The sequence below is a fragment of the Phaseolus vulgaris genome, chromosome 8 (assembly GCF_051622355.1).
Source record: "Phaseolus vulgaris cultivar YP4 chromosome 8, ASM5162235v1, whole genome shotgun sequence".
NCBI lineage: Eukaryota > Viridiplantae > Streptophyta > Magnoliopsida > Fabales > Fabaceae > Phaseolus > Phaseolus vulgaris.
Window position 1 is genome coordinate 50,561,382 of NC_143505.1, and position 21,794 is coordinate 50,583,175.

General features: G+C 34.3%; 1 protein-coding gene across 1 annotated transcript; it reads left to right on the forward strand.

The window, feature by feature from the left end:
* The first annotated feature begins 19,589 nt into the window (after positions 1-19,589).
* LOC137826714 (aspartyl protease AED3) lies at positions 19,590-21,513 on the forward strand. The gene is made up of 2 exons (XM_068632802.2): positions 19,590-20,221; positions 20,565-21,513. The coding sequence occupies exons 1-2, from the start codon at positions 19,657-19,659 to the stop codon at positions 21,341-21,343; spliced, it is 1,344 nt and encodes a 447-aa protein (XP_068488903.2). The 5' UTR covers positions 19,590-19,656; the 3' UTR covers positions 21,344-21,513.
* Positions 21,514-21,794: the final 281 nt, after the last annotated feature.

Genomic DNA, 21,794 nt, shown 5'->3' on the forward strand with positions numbered 1-21,794 from the left:
ACAACTGGTTGAATCGCATAAACAACGGGTTGATTTTATGGAAATCACCTAAAACAATTTTGTAACTTTAGCATTTTCATTGCTTTGGCTTTGATTCTTCATTGGCTTTCTCCATACCGTCAATGTTTGTGAAAAACGTTAAAAAACAATTCACCCCTCTCTTGTTTTAGGCCTACAATTCTAATAAGTTATTGTTCTAAGTTTTTTTTTTATATAATAGTATTATGATACATTTCAAGTTCTAGTACTTTTGGTTAATTTCTAATTTTTAATTTTATTTTATGGTTTATTTTAATTTCTAAGTACTATTTTATGCATTAATATTCAGTTTGACTTGAATTTATCTGAATATTTGAATGATTTGGATGGTTTTAATGAATGAAATGAAATAAATAATTATTTGCATATTTGAATGATTTGGATGGTTTTTCTGAAAGTTTTTACAGGTGAAAACAGATAGACAAATAAAAATAAACTGCATATTTTTTATTTTATGTGTTGGTTAAACCCATGCAAATCATTAATCTTTATTATTTTTCTAGCTCCCATTTTTGTGTCGGCCAGGTCCATCCATGTTTTTTTCCCAGTTTTGCTAAGCATATGGTAGTGTTTGTCTCCATGAGTGTTGAGTGTAAATACAAACCCTAAACACTTGAGAGTTGGAAACGATCAAGTGAAATTTCTATCATTCTTGATTCAACTTTTGATTTTAATCACCTCTTTGTGAGTTAAAATATAGGAATTTTCATTCACATATTTTTTATTCTTTGATTTCTTGAAATAATATCATGTATCCTTATGTGTTCTTGGAATTTGTTGTATTTATTTTGTTATTGATTGAACTATATTCCTTTTCGAGTCTATAAGGTATTTTGCCCAAGAGTGCAAAATAATAAGTGTGAGGGTATTTGATAAGCATACTTTTATTCACACTCAATAGCTTTAATCATAGATTATTGGACTATAATAATAAATAAATTCATTGTTTTAATTAAGATTCATATAATTGGGTATATTTAGGCTCAACTATTTTTTTTTAAAATTTTGTGCTTTTAGAATAATTAAACACTGATATCTCCAAGTGTGAGAGCAATTAAACACACAAAACACCAATATCTCTAAGGCCCCGTTTGGATCCAGGGGTGGTACTGTTGTTGACGACGGAAGTCACAACACCACCCCGTTTGGATCCATGCATTGTTGCGGGTGAGGGTGCAAGGAAAGAGAAAGATGAGTGAATTGTGCTTCTTCTGAAAGATGAAGAGAAAGTTGCACTGTGCAGTGCGAGTGCCAAGTCATCCACACGAAGTTCCAATGTTGCCCTTACTTTTGTGCTGGAATCAAGAAGAACAGTGGCCCTGCATGCATGCCACATGAAAGCATGAGATTCATGACTTGGCTGAGGAATCGTTTGACCATGTGAAAGTTTGAAAGGTCATCAATGAAGTGGGTGAGAGGTAGGTGTGGATGAACATTAAGGTACAATGATAAGTACTTTTTTACGTAAGATGAACATTTAACCTCACATTTCGAATGATATACTAATATGTGAGATGTATGTAGGCCAAACCATCTGCGGCAAAATGGCGTTTCACTCCCATTCGCCATTATGACCTGATGGAGGAGTTGTGGTCTAATGATAGAGCCACGGGAAGTCGGGTGAGGACAGCCCGTGACATGAATTCACCTCCTGACATGACCAATTTCAATGTCAACCTTGGGGAGAATAATATGGATTATATCCCCGAACCACCGAACTTTGAGGAGGCAGATGACTACGTCCCACGATCACCAGCTGTTGAATTCCAATCTGGTGACACTCCTTCAGACACACCATCAAACACTCCTTCTATGCCGTCTGCTGGCTTTGCAGGCACATCCTCATCCCGAGGATCAAAGAGAAAAGGCCCCACTATGTACGGCATTGATGAACAATTTGCAATGTTGAATACTAATCTTCAACAATGTGTGTCATCAATGAAGGATGGAAATGAAAATGCCTCTCAGTTGGTTAATATTGCTCGTGCACAGGCAACGACAACTCAAGATATAGCTGCCGAAATTAGACGAAGAAACGACCTATATGCTGAGCATGTACACCACCATCGACGCCATGCCTCATACCAGTACTCAGAGTCTGATATTTGGGCAATGCTCGTGGAGCTAAACATTCAAGATGAACAACTCATGGATCAATGCTATGAGTTTTTATGTGACCATCCCGAAAGAGTTAAGCAACTATTTGGGATGCCATATGAGCGTCAAATGACAAAATTGTTTGGCTTTATGACTAGGCATTGATTTCATATCTCTGCGTGGGGTTACCTTTAATTATTATTAATCTAATATTTGACTGTCTTTGTTAGTAGCTGGACATGTAATATTTGACTCTCTTTCTTAGTTATTGGGCATGTAATATTTGACTGTCTGTGTTAGTTATTGAACATCTAATATTTTGTTTTGTGAACTCCTACTTTCATTTGCAATGTAATATTTTGGTTTTTGTCATTGTTATATTATTGCTTTATGATATTATGTTAACTTCTGTTTAGTTATTTATTGTAGTAATTGCATTATAGATGGCATCATCATCCCACAAACGTAACAGAACCCGTAAGGGTAAATCTCCAGTAGAAGATGTTAACGTTCCTCCTCCACCAACGAGGATTCCAGAAGTTCTTAATTATTCAAGATACTTCAGTACCAGGCGTCAAATGGTGGTTTTTGAAAAGAACTTTCACGCAAGAGCAGTATTACCACCAAAAGTGATGCATACTCCATTTTTTGTTGGTCCAGGATTTGAATTCCAAAATCTTCTGAATTGGCAAGGTTTACAACCTTTCCTCGGAATTAATCTTCCGTATTATGAGGATTTGGTAAGGGTTTTTTATACAAATGCAAAATTCACACCTGTTGGTCACCTTGCCGTTGAGATTTGCGGCAAAATGATACACATCAAAGAAGTGGATTGGATGACCATTGCTCATCTACAGTATGACGGTCTTAAGTTAACCCCCGGGACGATCCCTGAGGAAGTGAATTTTGATCGAGCACTAGCACTATCCACCATGATTCGTGAAGATGTTGAAGGTCAAAATCTGAAAAATGTCGGTAGTCTGAACATGAATGACCGACTGTTGCATTACCCATGGGTGCATATCTTGTGCCCTCGAGGAAGCAATTATGCACTGCTGAATGAAGATATTTTCATGATGTGGTTAATCAGGAATAATGTACGCATTAATTGGCCTCATTACATAATGCAACAGATCATCAAATGTCGGGATAACAAGATGCCTCTCTCATATGCAAATTTGATAACGAGGATCTTGCAGGTGTATGACTTTGACTTGTCCAATGAACAAACAACAATGCTAGGCTGGAATCATTACTTTGGCAAAAAAAGTATGACAAAATTAAATATATTCCAGGTCAATGGCATATGGCAACTTGGTAGACCACAACATGCAAACGAAGAAGATGATGAAGAGGATGAATTGCCACCACAAGATGATGAAGGTGGTCAACCTGAGGAGGAAAACCCCACTCAAAGGGAATTGTTAAATCAAATTTTGTCCGGCATGGAAAAGATGAATACCCTATTGGACAGAATGGAGGTTACTCTGGCTGACATTCGACGTCATCAAGGCCATTGAATGTGTTATTATTATGTTATTGTCATTGTTATTTTTATTTCTAATTTTCATGTTGAACATTAATGAATTGTGTTTGTTATTTTTTACGTTGACATTGTTATTGTTAAGGTTTTATGCTACTTTTCATGCTAGTTATTTACATAATCATATTGTTTTTAATGCAACTTTTTTACCATCTTATTACTTCGACAGCATTGGTTAAGTGTCATTAATGTATGCGTATCACAACACGTCGTCATCTAGTTGTACTGGTTGTAGTGTGCAAAAACGTGATACTTTTACCCATGCTACTGGGAGCACAAGTGCCTTCGTTGATCCTATTTGTGATTGTGGACAATTTGCTGTTTTTAGAATAGCGACAACACAAAAAAATGCTGGAAAATTTTTTTGGGGTTGTCCCAACTACAAGGTAAAATTTATTCAATTAGGTTTGAAACAAACTAAAGAATGTTATTTTAAACTTATTCATTGTTCAATTTTATTGTTTTCTTCAAAACAGATTAGAAGTGGCATGGTTCTAGGCTGTAATTTTTTCAAATGGTGCATTGAAGACGTTGCCGATGAAAAAGATGAAATTATTATCATACAACGGAATAAGATATATCTTCTAGAAAACCGTTTGAAGGTCTCCACAAGAAGGATTCAAATGTTATTACTGAGAATGTCTTTTCTTTTTCTAATTAACATTATTATGTTCTTCATGTAATGACTTTATATTATATATTTTGACACCTACTTAATATTCATGTTATATTCGAAATTTCTATTTTCTTTTTAAAATATATTCATTTTGCTATTCATAATAATGAAAATTATTATTGAAATTAATTTTATATATATTTGTATATATATAACATAACATAATTTATAACATCATTTATAATATTAAAATTATGTAAATAAATTAACTTAAATAAAATATAATTCTTAATTAATAAAATGTTAAATAATATAATTATACTTTAATTTTAAATTATAATTAACTAAAATATGAAATAGGATTAATCATTATTTATTCTTTTTTATATACAAGGGTAAAATTGTAATCTCACAAACTTTACTATTCAAAATAATTTATAATATTCTTACAACTATCACATCACTCACAGTATTTGCCCGTAGAGGATGTGCCCGTAGAGCCAACAGACGGCATAGAAGGAGTGTTTGATGATGTGTCTGAAGGAGTGTCACTAGATTGGAATTGAACAGCAGGTGATCGTGGGACGTAGTCATCTGCCTCCTCAAAGTTCGGTTGTTCGGGGATATAATCCATAGTATTCTCCCCAAGGTTGACACTGAAATTGGTCATGTCAGGAGGTGAATTCATGTCACGGGCTATGCTCACCCGACTTTCCGTAGCTCTATCATTAGACCACAACTCCTCCATGAGGTCATAATGGCGAATGGGATTGAAACGCCATTTTGCCCTGATGGTTTGGCCTACATACATTTCACATATTAGTATATCATGCGAAATGTGAAGTTAAATGTAATTGTTACGTAAAAAAGTACTTATCATTGTACCTTAATCAGCTCACTCCAAACTTCGTCCTCGGCTTCAAAAAGTTTGGTGGTCTGGTTCCATGCGAAACCACTTAATCCACCAAACAAATCATGGATTTCCCTCCACCTGTCCTTCAGGCTTTTCTGCCGGTTCTTCACATTATTTTTCTTAAGACCCGATAAACCAGCCTCATTTAAAGCCATAACTATGTTAGTGTATCCTTGAGTGGTCCAGCTACCATCAATTCTACACCCTTTTCGTACCTCGTCAATCATTGCATTGAGCAAAATTAGGTTCATATCCGCTTTCCACTTGGTGAACTCTCTATAAGAACCTGATGAATATGAAGCCACATTTTTTCCGCGATCCATCTAATTACCTTAAATAAAGTTACGATGACAAACATTAAAAAATGGTAGAAAATATATTATTTCATGAAATTAATTGTTTACATAATCTTGCCACATTTCGTTTGCTATAGTGTCCCTAATATCACACCCTATCCTGTAATCATGTTCACGAGCATGGGTGGTGCTTGGTTGGACATCTTGTTCTAACAATTCATTATCTACTTCTTCAAGCAGAGACTCATCATTCTCGATCCCGCGTAGAAAGTTATGCACAATACAACAAGCTAAAACAATTTTTGTCATAGTATCCACATCATAATGTGGCTCAGTCCCACTGGCTATAATTGGAAAACGTTTTTTAAGCACCCCAAAGGTTCTCTCAATTACGTTCCTAAGTGATGAATGTCGATGATTAAACAACTCTTTTGCATTTTGTGGCCCTCTTCGCGAATATTCTTTCAAATGGTATCTCACCCCGCGATAAGGTGTTATTATATTTCGTTTTAACATAAAACCTGCATCACCAAGATAGTATTTTCCTACAAAGATTGTGGAAAACTGGGTTAGTATATATTACTACAACCTTTTAATTTTTCTGCACACCCAATCCCCTATAACTAACCTTCTGGAATAACCAAAGGATCGCCTCGTACCAAAGCATCTTTCAATATCCTTGAATCAGAGGCAGTTCCTTCCCAACCGGCTAAGACATATGTGAACTTCATGTCAAAGTCACAGGCTGCAAATATGTTTTGGGTTGGCCAATCTTTTCTCCCTCGAAAACGAGGCGCATCAGCATGTGCAACCTTAGCACGTACATGACTCCCATCTATGGCCCCTAAACAATCCTAATGTAAACAAAAATTCATAACTTTAATTAACCACAAACTAAAGAAGACATTACACATAATTTGAAGTAATGTTTTTATCAACAAACCTTAAAGTAGGGGAAAAATCGACTGTTGTTAAGGATGTGTGGTTCTACAACCGTTCCATTTGGTTGAATTAAAAATTCCCCCTCCAACCTTAAAATGACACTCAAAACATTATGAAAGTGACGGGAAACTGTTTCTCCAGACCGATGGAAAAAGAATGACACACTTCGATTCTTCACATTATGCCCAATAATGTGCAGAAATTTCGCTACTTGTTCTTCCACGGTTGATCGATATGCATCTTTAACAAGTCCAGTTCCCCGTATTCGTTCACATAATTTAATGAAAGCTTCCAGTCCCATGCGAATAATGTGACGAGATTGTTCAGTGTGAACCAAGTACTCCATCAATTCTTGTCTGCGACGCTCTTTTTGTGGTTGGGACTCACTGATACAGTTGCTTGTAGTAGGCATTGTGCGTAACAATTTCAATCCAAAAGCAATCATACAAAGAATCATGATTGATGCACCTTCATTATTTTTTTTTATTTGTTCTTCGATTTGTGAAATTAAGTTCATGTTCGCCGCAACAAGATCGTCATAAATTGCAACTGTTTCCTTAAAGTGTACCATCTCTGCCTCGTCATAATTTCTTTCCGAATTCATACCGAACGCGGTTACCGTATCGGTGTAAAAGTACACCAATACAGTTACCCTAAAACGTACTTTTAATTAATTTTAATAAAAAAATTAATCAAAATTACTATATCATTCAATAACATAATTTAATCAAACAACAAATAAAATAAAATAAAAACCTAAAATTTCTATTTCTACTTCTAAAAATATTCATTTTAAATACATAAATTTGTATCTTTGTAATAATTTATGTACAATCTAAAATAATATTAACTACAGATTATTTATTTTTATTTGGATTATGTAAACTTATTTTTCTTTGTAATAATTTATTATCAATCTAAAATAAACTTTTTCTGACTTTTTAAAGTAGTATAACATTTTTTTTTAACATTTAATTCTAACACCAATAATTTATGTGAAATACAAATTAAAAAAAAAAAAACTCAAAATATATTTCTCCTTTAAACTTTTACTGTTTTTTTAATTAATACAACATTTTTATAATGTTTTCTATTATAACATTAATAAATTATGTTTAATCTACAAAAATAAAAACCCTATCAAAATATTTTTAAAATTTTAATTCCATTTTGTCAAAAGAAAATTTAAATCTGTTTCATAAACAATTCATTTTGAAATAAATAATTATTTTCTACATTTATAATTAAAATATCAATTAAAAATAGCACTTCTAAAATATCAATTACTTTTTAAAAAACCTACAAATTAAAAAATTCTATTTCCACTTGTAAAAATATTCATTTTAAATATATTTATTTTTATCTTTCTAATAATTTATGTACAATCTAAAATAATATTAACTACAGATTATTAATTTTTATTTGGATTCTGTAAACTTATTTTTCTTTGTAATAATTTATTATCAATCTAAAATAAACTTTTTATGACTTTTTAAATTAGTATAACATTTTTTTTAACATTTAATTCTAACACCAACAATTTATGTGAAATACAGATTAAAAAAAAAACTCAAAATGATATTTCTACTTTAAACTTTTACTGTTATTTTTAATTAATACAACATTTTTATAATGTTTTTTATTATAACATTAATAAATTATGTTAATCTACAAAACTGAAAACCCTATCAAAATATTTTTAAAATTTTGAATTCCATTCTGTCAAAATAAATTTTTTTTAAATCTGTTTCATAAACATTTCATTTTAAAATAAATAATTACTTTCTACATTTATAATTAAAATATCAATTAAAAATATCACTTCTAAAATATCAATTACTTCTTAAGAAACCTACAAATTACACATTTCACATTATTCCACTTGTAAAAATATTCATTTTAAATACATTTATTTTTTTCTTATAACAATTAAATCTTATAACAAAAATTACAAAAACATTTTTTTAATCTTTTCAACTAATAACATTAATAATTTATGTCCAATTAAAAAAAAATTAACCATACAGAATACAAATATTCATTTAAAAAAATTATCTATTCTCTTATAAACAATTAAATTAAATGTTAAAAAAAATTAACTTTGTATATTTATTATTATACAATATTTCAGTTTTCTTATACAATATTTATTAACTTTGTATATTTATTATTGTACAATATCTATTCTCTTATAAACAATATTTATCTTAAATTTTTCACTTTTCTTTAATCACAACAACATTTTTTTATTTGATTTAATTATAACATTAATAATTTTTGTTTAATATAATAAAAAAACATAAAATTTACAAATTTCTGTTTCCATTCTCTAAATAATTCATTTCATAGAAATAAATTTTTTTCTTAAATGTTAAAAAATTAATAACTATCTACGAAAATTAAAACAATAAATCAACTGAAACAATTAATTTAATTAACTAAACTCCTTAACATATTTAATTAACTATCTAGTAACTACTTAACATAATTAACTAAACTAAACTCTAAAAAAATTATATTACAACAACAGCCTTAACATAATAAACTAAAATAAATTCTAAACAAATTATATTACAAAACCATAATCATAAATATAAAACACAAATTAAATAAAATAATTTTACATAAAAAAAATTAAAACCTGAAGATAAGCACTCAACAACAGCAATAGGATGCCTTATAGGAAGATCAACACATCTGAAAATAACAGAAAACAAACAAATTAACAAACATTTCTATTTCAAAAATTCAAGAACATAATCGATTATGGCATCACTTACACAGAGAGGATAATCGATTATCAACGCATAATCGATTATGTTAGTAGGCAAAAAACAAGCATAATCGATTATCACATCCCATAATCGATTAGGACCCCTTTCACACACTTCAGATAATCGATTATGCTGCTAGGCTACAAACAAGCATAATCGATTATCCCAACACATAATCGATTAAGAGCCATTTTACACACTATACATAATCGATTATGCCTGGAAAATTTTGCAGATTACACTATAATCGATTATTTTGCCTGTGATATTTAAGCCATAATCGATTAACCGTTGAATGAAACATATAAACTCACCTCAGATGAACCCAGAGATGAACCAGATGAAGGCACAGATGAACCCAGAGATGAACACACCACTTTCAGATGAATAACCTCTACGTTAATGAAGCCCCTAACACACACTATGACTTACGAATCTCTCCAACTACACACTCTATGCTTCGCTCTCTTTGCTTAGGCTTCGCTTATCTGTGAATTGTGAATGGAGGAAGCAACGTTTATAAAGAAACCAGGAATCCCACACACCTACCTCTCACCCACTTCATTGATGAGGTTTCAAACTTTCAAATGGTCAATAGATTCCTGAACCAAGTCAGGAATCTCATGCTTTTCATTTGGCATGCATGCAGAGGCACTGTGCTTCTTGAATCCAACAAAAAAGTAAGGGCGAGATTGGAAATTCGTGGTGATGATTTGGCACTTGCACTGCACAGTGAAACTTTCTCTTCATCTTTCAGAAGAAACACCATTCACTCAACTTTCTCTTTCGCTGCACCCTCACCCGCAACAAAGCATGGAACCAAACGGGGTGGTGTTGTGACTTCCGTCGTCGACAACAGTACCACCCCTGGATCCAAACGTAGCCTAAGTGTAAAGTTGCTTCATTTATTTATTTTTCTACATTTTTTTTATCTTTTTGTATTTTTGCCTCCATATGGAAGACTAAACCATTTTTCTTGATTTCTTTGTAATTCTCCATTGAGTTCTCAAGTTTTAATCAATAAATGTTTCATTTTTCAATTATCTATAATAGTTGTTTTAATATTCTAATCTCCTGAAAAACTGGTTTTGTGAGAGGTTGTACTTGAACGTATGATTAAGAGTTTTCCTTATCTTAAATTGTGGTTTCTTAGTTAGTTTGCATTGTTCTAATTAATTTCTTGGGCACATGATTCAAGAGAGAGGAGATAAGCATGCTCATGGAGTATACACATGAAACAAATGAGTACTGATTAAACATGTAGGCGCATGCTTCACTGGTGAGCTTCAGTTGAATAAGATTGAAGCATGTTCAATCTAGTTTAGCTCTGTTGAGGATTGAGAAATGACTAATATTTACAGAACCTGTGAAGAATTCAATGGCGGAAAAACTTGGGATCAACCGCTTTTTATTTATTGTTTTAATCTCTTTTATATTTTTCGTTAAACAATCTCAACCCTTTTTTTTTATCTTTATTGTTATTTCTGACTTTTATTGCTTATAGATAGATTCTAAACACTCTGATTTTACTATTGAATTCGTTGGGAGATGACTTGGGGTCGTCTGACCATAATTATACTATCATCTCTCTAGCGTTAGACATGTCTACACTTTTAATTTGATAGTAAAACGATAACTATCCTCTTTTCTTATCTTCCCATAACACTACAGGAAAATCATGAAATAGAAACCAATCTTTAGAGACCAAAATAATTAGTTGCAATAGTAACTAAATTAGAGACCATTTTAGAAACTAAACAAATTTTTGGTTTCTAAATTAGTTTCTATTATTGTTAAATAGTTTTCAAATTGGTATCTAATTAGCAACCAAGGCTTTAGAGACCAAATTTAGAAACTAAATAATTGGTAGTTAAAACTTTGGTCGCTAATTAAATATCAATTTAGAAATTATTTAACAATAATAGAAAGTAATTAAGAAACCAATTTTCTTTACACTAGTGCAGAAATGTAAAACAACGACCCTTTATTTAGTGCGGCTTAGCGCTTAAACGCATTTGTAAAAAACGCAGTGGCATTTTTGAAATTAAATTGTTTTACAAATGCGGTTGTAGAGTATGACCGCATTTGTAAATCAATTCAAATGATTTACAAATGCGGTCTTTACTATGACCGCATTTGTAATTCAATTCAGAATGATTTACAAATGCGGTCATACTAAAGACCGCATTTGTAAATCAATTCAAATGATTTACAAATTCGGTCTTACCCTACAACCGCATTTGTAAAACAATTTTACCCTAAAAATTTGAAGTGCGCCACTAGTTTCACTTTCACTTTCACTTTCCTCTTCTCTGCTCTTCGTTTCAACGTTTTCCGCTCAGTTCAGTTTCTTCTCTCTGCGTTTTGTAAGTTTCATCACTCATTCGTTTTCGTTTTCGCATAATTCATTATTCACTTCGTTGTCATTGTCATTTTCGTTTCCTTACTTCGTTTGTGGCACTTAGGTTACTGTTCCATTGGTGTTCGGTGCTGTTTTCCTGCTCCGCCACCGCCACAGCTTCCGCCGCCGCCTTCGCCATTGTCTTCCACTCCGATCACCATCAATCTTCTTGACGACGGAAAGGTTGGTTTTGTATTTAATATTTTGAATTTCTATTTAATATTTTGTTGAATTTTTATTTAGTATTTTGAATTTTTATTTTTTTTATTATAATATATATTTAATTAATAACTAATACAACTTGGAATTTATAACTAATAACTAATAATTTATATATTTCTGTGTATTTTGAATTTTTGTTTATTATAATTTATATATAATTTAATAAATTAGTTACAAAAACAATTAATTTATATATTATTATATATAAATTTGTATTATATAATTTGTATTTTCTTAAATTTATATTATATATATATATATTTAGTTAGTTGTTAATTACATTTTAATAAAAGTTTTATGTTATGTTAGTTATTGTTACTTTTAGAATAGAATTATCGTGTTTGGATTGAGTCCGGGGGTGTTCGACCCTCGGCAAATGTGTGAGATAGAATAGAATACTAATTATTAGAAAATCCTAACTATTCCAGAATATATAATGGATCGAGGTTGGATTAATGTTGTTCGTATAAGTGATGAGTACGAAAGGGGAGTAGAGAAATTTATACAATTTGCGCAGCGTAACGCGATTATTAGTGGTCATGATGGAGCAAAGATCAGGTGTCCGTGCGTTAACTGTTTGAATGGAAGGATACTGGATGCGAATATCATGAGGGAACACCAGCTTTGTGATGGGTTTCTTCGATCTTATACAACTTGGACATGGCATGGTGAATTATTAAATTTACCACGTGTTTCCGTAACTGAAGAATATGTGGGTTCTACCATGGATGAAGCAGTACACGATGATGGAGATGATGATCGATTGGAGGACATGATTCGTGATTTGGGAGCTGAGTGTTTTGCAAAAGCTCATGGATATGAAAGTATGTCAAAAGATGCAGAGACTCCTTTGTATCCTGGATCAACTAACTTCACACGGTTGTCGGCGGTGTTAAGATTGATGAATTTGAAGGCAATAAACGGATGGACTGATAAAAGCTTCACGGAATTGCTCCAACTATTGAAGGATATGCTTCCAGAGGGAAATAGTCTACCTAATCGTAATTACGAGGCCAAAAAGATTCTTTGTCCAATGGGTATGGAGTACAAAAAGATACATGTATGTCCTAATGATTGTATATTATACCAGAAAGATTTTGAATTGTTGAAAAGTTGTCCGAGGTGTGGGTTATCACGTTATAAGTTGAAACAAAAAGATGATGATTCTATTGATGACATGGAAAAGCATGGACCCCCCAATGCAGGTTATGTGGTATCTTCCCATCATTCCAAGGATGAAGCGTTTGTTTGCAAACCCAGACGATGCTGAGAATCTTAGATGGCATGCAGATGAGAGGAAATGCGATGGCATGTACCGACATCCAGCTGATTCTATTCAATGGAAGAAATTTGATGATGACTTTCCAGAATTTGGTAAAGAATCAAGAAATATTCGACTTGGTTTAGCTACAGACGGAATGAATCCGTTTGGTAATATGAGTACAAATCACAATTCATGGCCTGTATTACTAGTTATTTACAACTTACCTCCTGGATTGTGCATGAAGCGAAAATACATGATGTTGTCTATGATGATATCCGGTCCGAAACAACCAGGGAATGATATTGATGTTTATCTAAGTCCCCTAATTGAAGATTTGAAGTTAATGTGGGACCAGGGTGTCGAAGTATTTGACGGATTTGCTAATGAAACTTTCAAGCTTCATGCCATGTTATTTTGCACCATCAATGACTTTCCGGCATATGGTAACTTATCAGGTTATAGTGTTAAGGGTCACAAAGCGTGTCCAATATGCGAAGAAGACACTGCTTCTCAACAATTGAAACATGGAAGGAAAACAATATATCTTCGGCATCGGAGGTTTCTTAGAAGTCATCATCCTTACCGGAGGTTGAAAAAAGCCTTTAATGGACACCAAGAGGGTAGTGGTCCACCAACTCCATTAACCGGTGTTAAGGTTTACGAAAAGGTAAATAACATAGACCACACCTTCGGTAAGTAAAAAAAAAAGTCATCTGTGACAAATATTTGGAAGAAGAAATCAATCTTCTTTGATCTTCCGTACTGGTCGAGGTTAGAAGTCAGACATTGTATAGATGTAATGCATGTTGAGAAGAATGTGTGTGATAGCTTAATTGGTACACTTCTTAACATTAACGGGAAGACGAAGGATGGTCTAAATGCTCGTTTAGATTTGATTGAGATTAACATACGCGACGAGTTGGTACCCATAGAAATGGGTAAGCGTACATATTTGCCCCCAGCCTGTTACACAATGTCAAAAGATGAAAAAATTAGTTTTTGTCAATGTCTAAAAGGTGTGAAAGTGCCACAAGGACATGCCTCAAATGTGAAGAGCCTAATGTCAATGCAAGATTTGAAGTTAATTGGGTTGAAGTCTCATGATTGTCATATCTTGATGCAACAGTTGTTGCCGGTAGCTATCCATGGGATCTTACCAAAAAATGTTAGACATACCATAACCCGTTTGTGCTCATTCTTATCTTCCATCTGTTGTAAAGTCATTGATCCCTCAAAACTAGATGAACTTCAAAATGAAATTGTTGTTATCTTGTGTGAATTGGAGATGTTTTTTCCTCCGTCTTTTTTTGACATCATGGTTCATCTAGTTGTGCATCTGGTAAGAGAGGTTAGATTGTGTGGACTAGTGTACTTAAGATGGATGTATCATGTTGAGCGGTATATGAAAATTTTGAAAGGTTATGTGAAAAATCATTATCGTCCAGAGGCTTCAATGATTGAAAGGTACATAGCTGAAGAAAGTATTGAATTTTGTTCAGAGTACATGACAAAAGCAAATCCAATAGGTGTTCCAGCTAATTCATGGCACCACAGGCGTTCTACAAGTAAATGTTTACGTGGTGTGAATATTGTAAGCAAATCTCGATCAGAAGTCTTGCAAGCACATTTGTACATATTGAATAACACAGATGAAGTTGTACCATACATAGAAGCTCATAAAGCCATTGTGAAGGCAAATAACCCAAGACAAGCAGAGAAATGGGTCTTGATGGAACATAATAGAACTTTCATGCCTTGGTTTAAAGACGAGGTGTTCAAGGATTCAACGGCATCAGAGACCTTGACCTGGTTGGCTGCTGGATTGAAGTTTGATGTCATTTCATGTACAGCGTACGAAGTGAATAATTGTATATTTTACATGAAGTCCATGGATGAAAAGAGTACAGTTCAAAATTCTGGTGTTACTCTTGAAGCCGAGTCAATGCAGTTTTCGACTTCGAAAGATACAAATCCAGTACTTGGATCAATGGCATACTGTGGGTTTATAGAAGAGATATGGGAGACTGACTACACTAAGTTTTCCGTTCCAGTTTTCAAGTGTAAATGGGTTGACAATAAAAGTGGGGTTAAAATTGATGATTCAGGATTCACACTAGTGGACTTTCGAAAGATAGGGTATCGAGATGAGCCATTTATAATGGTTCAACAAGCATCTCAAGTTTTCTACGTGAAAGATCCTACGTCAGAACATTGGTATGTCGTTTTACACGGCAAAAAACAAGGGGAGACCATAGATGATATTGAAAATGGTGACCCCTGTTCATTCACACCAAAGATAATTAATAAAGATGACTATGTAGTTGATGATGTACATGCAACCCATAAAGACCACAGTGAAGGAATTTACATATGAACTTTCAACCTCCATGCAACCTGTAAATAAGCATTTTTTATTTACATTTTTATGTATTATTTTTATAAGATTTTAATTCGATGCAGATTAACTAATGTTTGTTACCTAATTTTTTTAACAGAGACATGGATGACGATCAGACCCCAATCAAACCTCGATCCGGACGAAGCAGCAGAGGACCTACTAGATTGAAGCATCTCGCATTGAGACGTGCTGCTGGTGAGAAGACACGTGTTGACATTGACGTCAACACTAGAGTGACTTTAGGTTCTAAGGCAGATTAGTTTATGAGCTATCTTGGAGTTGTTTCTCGTGAGAGGCTCTCCATTATGATTAATTCATGGGATGAGGTGTCAGAGGTCGATCGGAACATGATCTGGGAGGATGTTCTGGTAAGCTTTACATTTTGATATAATGCTTTTTAATATTCATTGATTAATTTTAATTTGCTGATGTTATTTTGCAGGCAAACTTTGAAATTCCTGATGTGGAACCGCTTCGATCAAAGATTATATCCAATATCGGACTCAAATTTCGTACCTTTAAGTCAAGACTGACTTCGAGATACATTTTTGGCGACCATAAAGACAAAAATCCATGTTTAAAGTACCAACATATTGATGAAGAGACATGGCGTCTTTTTAGAGAAAGCCGTGAAAATGAGGCTTGGATGGTAAGTGAAGTAACTTTTTTGTTTATATAACATTAATAAGTTTATCTTATTTACTTCAGTTTGTTTATTTCAATTATGACAGGATCGTCGGAAGAAAGCTCAAGAGATAGCTTTGAAGAATCTTACCCCGCACGTTATGTCTCGTTCGGGGTATCGAAAACTTGAGCAAACACTGATGGTGGAAAAGGAGAAATCTCAACAGGGGACGTTGTCTGAGAATGTGGAAACAGGGGTCACTTCTCCTCCATCACCACCTTTTCGCCATGTAAAATGGAAGAGGGTCCGAATTAAAAAGTCGGGTGCACCAAGTTCTGAGCAATCCGGGGTTATAATCGAAAAAATTGTAAGTTATTTTTGTTATTTTCATTTTTTAAAATCATTAATTATATTAATGATTGAAAATATGATTTTTGTGTACTCTTGCAGGATTCCTTGGAATCCGACGGTAAATTTGTTGCTGAAGGTCGTCACGATATCCTGGTTGAAGCAATTGGACGACCTGAACACTCTGGTCGTGTTCGTGCAGCTGGACAAGGGGTCGGAATTAAACTTTATTTTGGAGTTTCAGAACGACAGCCATCCTCCTCCTTCAAGAACGAAACTCAACTGAAGACTAAGTTACGTGAAGAAATAATGGAGGAGATGAGAAAGGAGACTGATTTGATGTGGCTGGAGATGAAAAAGGAGAATGATCGAATGCGACAAGAGTTTCTATCGCAACAAGTTTGTGCTGAGCCGATTGAACCCCTTGTTAGTCCCACTCCCAAGAGCACAAAGGGGAGTTGTGCGACTCCTCCAACATCAGGGGATGATATCAATGGGCAGACAGAGGATTGTGAGCTACTGGTAGTGGGCGGCAAACTTCCTCGGGTGGTAGCACTTGGAAAAGTCTATAAAAACGCCACCACCTTACATAACGTTCCTCTCTCCCCTGATGGGGCGAAGGTAACAGTTGAAAAAGTACGATTTCCTGATGCTCGTGTTCCACTACCTTCAGATGAGGTAACCACTGTGGCCGATGCATTTCAGACATTCGTTGCCTAGCCCAGAGAGCTCATTCGATCTATGCCCGAACCTCATGTAATAATTTCGTTTCGTTATATTATTTTTTATTTATATTTATATATTACATATAATTTAATACAAATGTTGTTTATCTTGTAGAAACCTTTTCAGCCACCAAGTCCGGAAAAGAAGCGTGAGGTTCCAGTTGACGATCCTATAGCTTCCCTACGTCTCATTGCTAGTCAGATTGGCAATGATCCTTTTCCAGTTCCGTGGGATAATACATTTTTTCAAATAAACACTGAACTGCCACTGATGATTTACAACACAGATTTATCAGAATTTATATCTGGGAAACAGGAGCTCAATATAAGTATAATTCAATTTTTTATGATGTAAGTATCTTTATCTATTATTCAATTTACTTTATGTTAAATTATTATTGATTATGCTTTAACTAAAAACTTGTAGGTTTTTGCATAGAGTCTGTATCACTGAGGGGAAGGAAAATATGTATGGATTCTTAGATCCTGCATATACTAATCTCGTTGGACCAAACTCAACTGAGACTCAAGCATACATCACTAACACCCTGGAAAAAGAGGGAAAACAAATTTATTTATGCCCTTATATTAATGAGTAAGTTTAATTATATGTCATCAATTATTATTATTTCATGTTTTAAATATTTACTAACTCTTTTCATTGATCATATAGGCATCATTGGCAGTTACTTGTCTTATCAATGGTTGATAAGACTGCTGTGTGGTTTTGTTCCCTACACAAGAAGATTCCCACAAAATTTAAGGATATCATTGATATGTAAGTATAGTATAAACTTAACTTTGTATGTTACTAATTAACCATCTACTAACGAGGATTTTGTATTAACCAGTTCATTGCGTGGATATAACATCCTAAAAGGTCGATCCAGTTCAAATAATTTGAACTACATAAGAGTAAAGGTTTGTAATTTTTTTCTTTCTCTATTATCATTGTTTATCAATATACTAACATATTACTTTTTATTGAATTATAGTGTAATAAACAACCAGGAAGCTATGAGTGTGGCTATTACATTATGCAATGGATGATTACCATTATAAGACTAGGTGTTAAAACTGGTTGGAAAGAGGTACTATATATGTTAAATCATTTTTATAATTCTTGAACATATATATCTAAAAACTAATTTATGTCAACTTTGCAATGCAGTTATTCACAGAAGAAACACCAATGAATGAGGAAGGCATTTCATATGTTAGAGATTCTTGGTCCACATATTTCATTAATTTTTATAACTCTAGCATAGGTAAACAATAGTGGTTTTATTATATGTAATTTGATCACTTGTAAATGTACATTTTGATGATTTCAATTGATTACTATATTTCTGTATTTGTCTGGTTGGGTTTGATCATTATGCAGGTTATTAAAATATATGGTTTCTGCACAAAATAAACTGCACTTTAAAAAAAAAACACTATTTACAAATGCGGTCTTGGTAAATGACCGCATTTGTAAATAGTGATTTATGAATGCGGATTTTACCAAGACCGCATTCATAAATCCTAAACCCCAAACCCACATCTCTCATTCAGAATAATATACAAATGCGATTACTTAAAATAACCGCATTTGTAAATGTGATTTATGAATGCGGTCCTATGACCGCATTTGTAAATGTCAGATTTACGAATGCGTGCTGATCAAATGCGGTTCTATGACCGCATTTGTAAATTGAAAATAGCCGCATTTGTTTTACATTTCTGCACTAGTATTAGTTTCTAAAATACTCTCTAATTTAGTTATTATTACAACTAATTATTTTGGTCTCTAAAAATTGGTTTCTATTTCATGATTTTCTTGTAGTGTAATCATTTTAATTAAATCAAATTAATAAAGAATTGATAACTTGGGTATTATTTTGACTCGGAATATCTAAATAAACTAAAGAATAAAATTATATGTCCCTTTTCTTATCTCCCGTAGTCATTTTAATTAAATCAAATTAATAAAGAATTGATAACTAGTAGTAAAATTATCATTTCAAAAAAGTACTATATTTGAATGTTCTTTATTATCAAATAAAGGAACCTAATAAAATTATATAATAATAATTTATTTCTTTAATTACTTCTTTAAGAGGAACGTTATATTAGTTTCTTTCTCCTTTTCTATTTTCTTTATCTTTTCTTTTACTCATATAGTAAAAAATTGAACACAATTATATGCCACTCAAAAATATATATGTAGGGTAGCGTCTACAAAAATAAAATAATGAAAAGAGAAACATGAAACAAATGTCAAACAAGATGTGTTGTAAAAACCATTTTAGAAAGTAACATTTTTGTTTTCATTCTAAACAACAACAAATAGTTTATGCAGTAATTTGGTGTTGTGCATGTATTAAAGGAGTGGAGCGTCCATGCATGCAAACTACCAACTGAACTATTACTACTACCTTCTTTTCCCCCTCCATCAACACACACCAATTATGGGTGTTAACACCATCACCACCACCCTAATTCTTTTCACTGCAACACTACTATTCTACTTCTCCACCCTAGCCATCGCCACCGACCCATGCGCTTCTGAACATGACGACTCAGGCATCGTTGTCATTCCCATCTACGGCAACTGCTCCCCTTTCAAGAATCTCTCCGACTCATGGGATACCACCATCATCGACATGGCCTCCAAGGACCCTCTCAGGGTCGAGTACTTGTTTGGCCTCGACGCGTCGCTGAGGAAAAAGCGCGTTTCCGCAGCCCCAATCGCTTCGGGGCAGGCCTTCAACATTGGAAACTATGTTGTCCGAGTCAAACTTGGCACGCCGGGTCAACTCTTTTTTATGGTCCTGGATACAAGCACCGACGAGGCTTGGGTCCCCTGTACTGGCTGCACCGGTTGTTCTTCCTCCACCACCTACTCGCCGCAAGCCTCCACCACTTATGGCGGCGCCGTGGCTTGCTACGCCCCGCGTTGCGCCCAGGCTCGTGGCTCTCTCCCTTGCCCCAACACCGGTTCCAATGCTTGCATCTTCAACCAATCCTATGCAGGTATAGGAATGACTCTTTCAGGATGATTGTTTATCAAGGTTGATTAATATTGAAGAGAATGGATTTCGCATCCATAGATATAATCAGAATTAAGTCTGAATCCTTGAACACCTACATTTTGTATAACTTGTAATATTTTCAACATTGTTTAGCTTAAGCTTCTTTTTTACAATGTTTCAAGCTTCCTTAATGATCGGATAGAAATTTGAAATCTAAGATTTTAAGAAGTTGGAAATGAATATTACTAATTAGTTGTTTGAATTTTCTTTTCTTCCTACGCAAGTTGAAATTTGTATACTTTCTAGTTTCTACCTTTTCCTTACACATTTTTTCCGTAATGCAGGCTCCACATTCTCCGCCACGCTCGTGCAAGACTCCCTCAGCTTGGCCGTAGACACTCTCCCGAGTTACGCTTTCGGGTGCGTCAATTCCGTCTCCGGAGGCTCAATCCCGGACCAAGGCCTGTTGGGCTTGGGCCGCGGGCCCTTGTCCCTACTTACCCAATCGTGGTCACGCTACTCCGGCGTCTTCTCCTACTGTCTCCCCAGTTTCAAATCATTTTACTTTTCCGGGTCCCTCAAACTCGGGCCCACGGGCCAGCCCAGACGTATCCGCTCCACCCCACTTCTTCGAAACCCTCGCCGGCCATCACTCTACTACGTGAACCTAACGGGAGTGACAGTGGGCCGGGTTCAGGTCCCATTACCCACCGAGTATCTCGCATTTGACCCGAACAGAGGATCCGGAACCATCATAGATTCGGGTACGGTCATAACCCGATTCGTGCAACCGGTTTACAACGCAATCAGGGATGAGTTCAGAAACCAGGTGAAGGGACCGTTCGTTAGCATAGGGTCATTCGACACGTGCTTTGTGAAGACCTACGAGACGCTGGCACCGTTGATCAAGTTTCGGTTCACGGGATTGGACCTCACTCTGCCCTACGAGAACACCCTCATACATAGCACCTACGGCGCTGTGGCGTGCCTGGCTATGGCAGCGGCTCCCAACAACGTGAACTCGGTGCTCAACGTCATCGCCAACTACCAGCAACAGAACCTTAGGATTCTGTTCGACACAGTTAATAATAGGGTTGGCATAGCTCGTGAGCTTTGTAACTAGCTATATCGTATTTTTTTGTTACTATATCTTGGTACAACGTTTGTTTGTTTGGTTGTGTTCGTAGGTTGCTTTGCTTTTTTTACGTTGTTCAAATGGGTGTGGTGAATAAGTCTTGTGGGCACTGACTTGGTTTTTGGAGTATTTTTCAAAAATAAAGATGTGTTGTGGAAGCTCGTGTTTGTCGTTTTGTATTGTGCATGTATTTAAGGTTAATTACAATGGATGTAACCTAAGAAGACGAACACAACGAGCATATTTTGAAGAGTATATATACTTAATAACCCAAAAGAAATCTTTATAACTCCACTCCGACATTTTATCTAACAATCAAGTTTCCCTTTTGACACTCTAATTAAAAAACAATTATCCTACCACCATTTTTTAGAATAAAATATTATAATAAAATAACGTTTTTTTTATGTGAAGTAAATGGAACTGGTGTCAAGATATC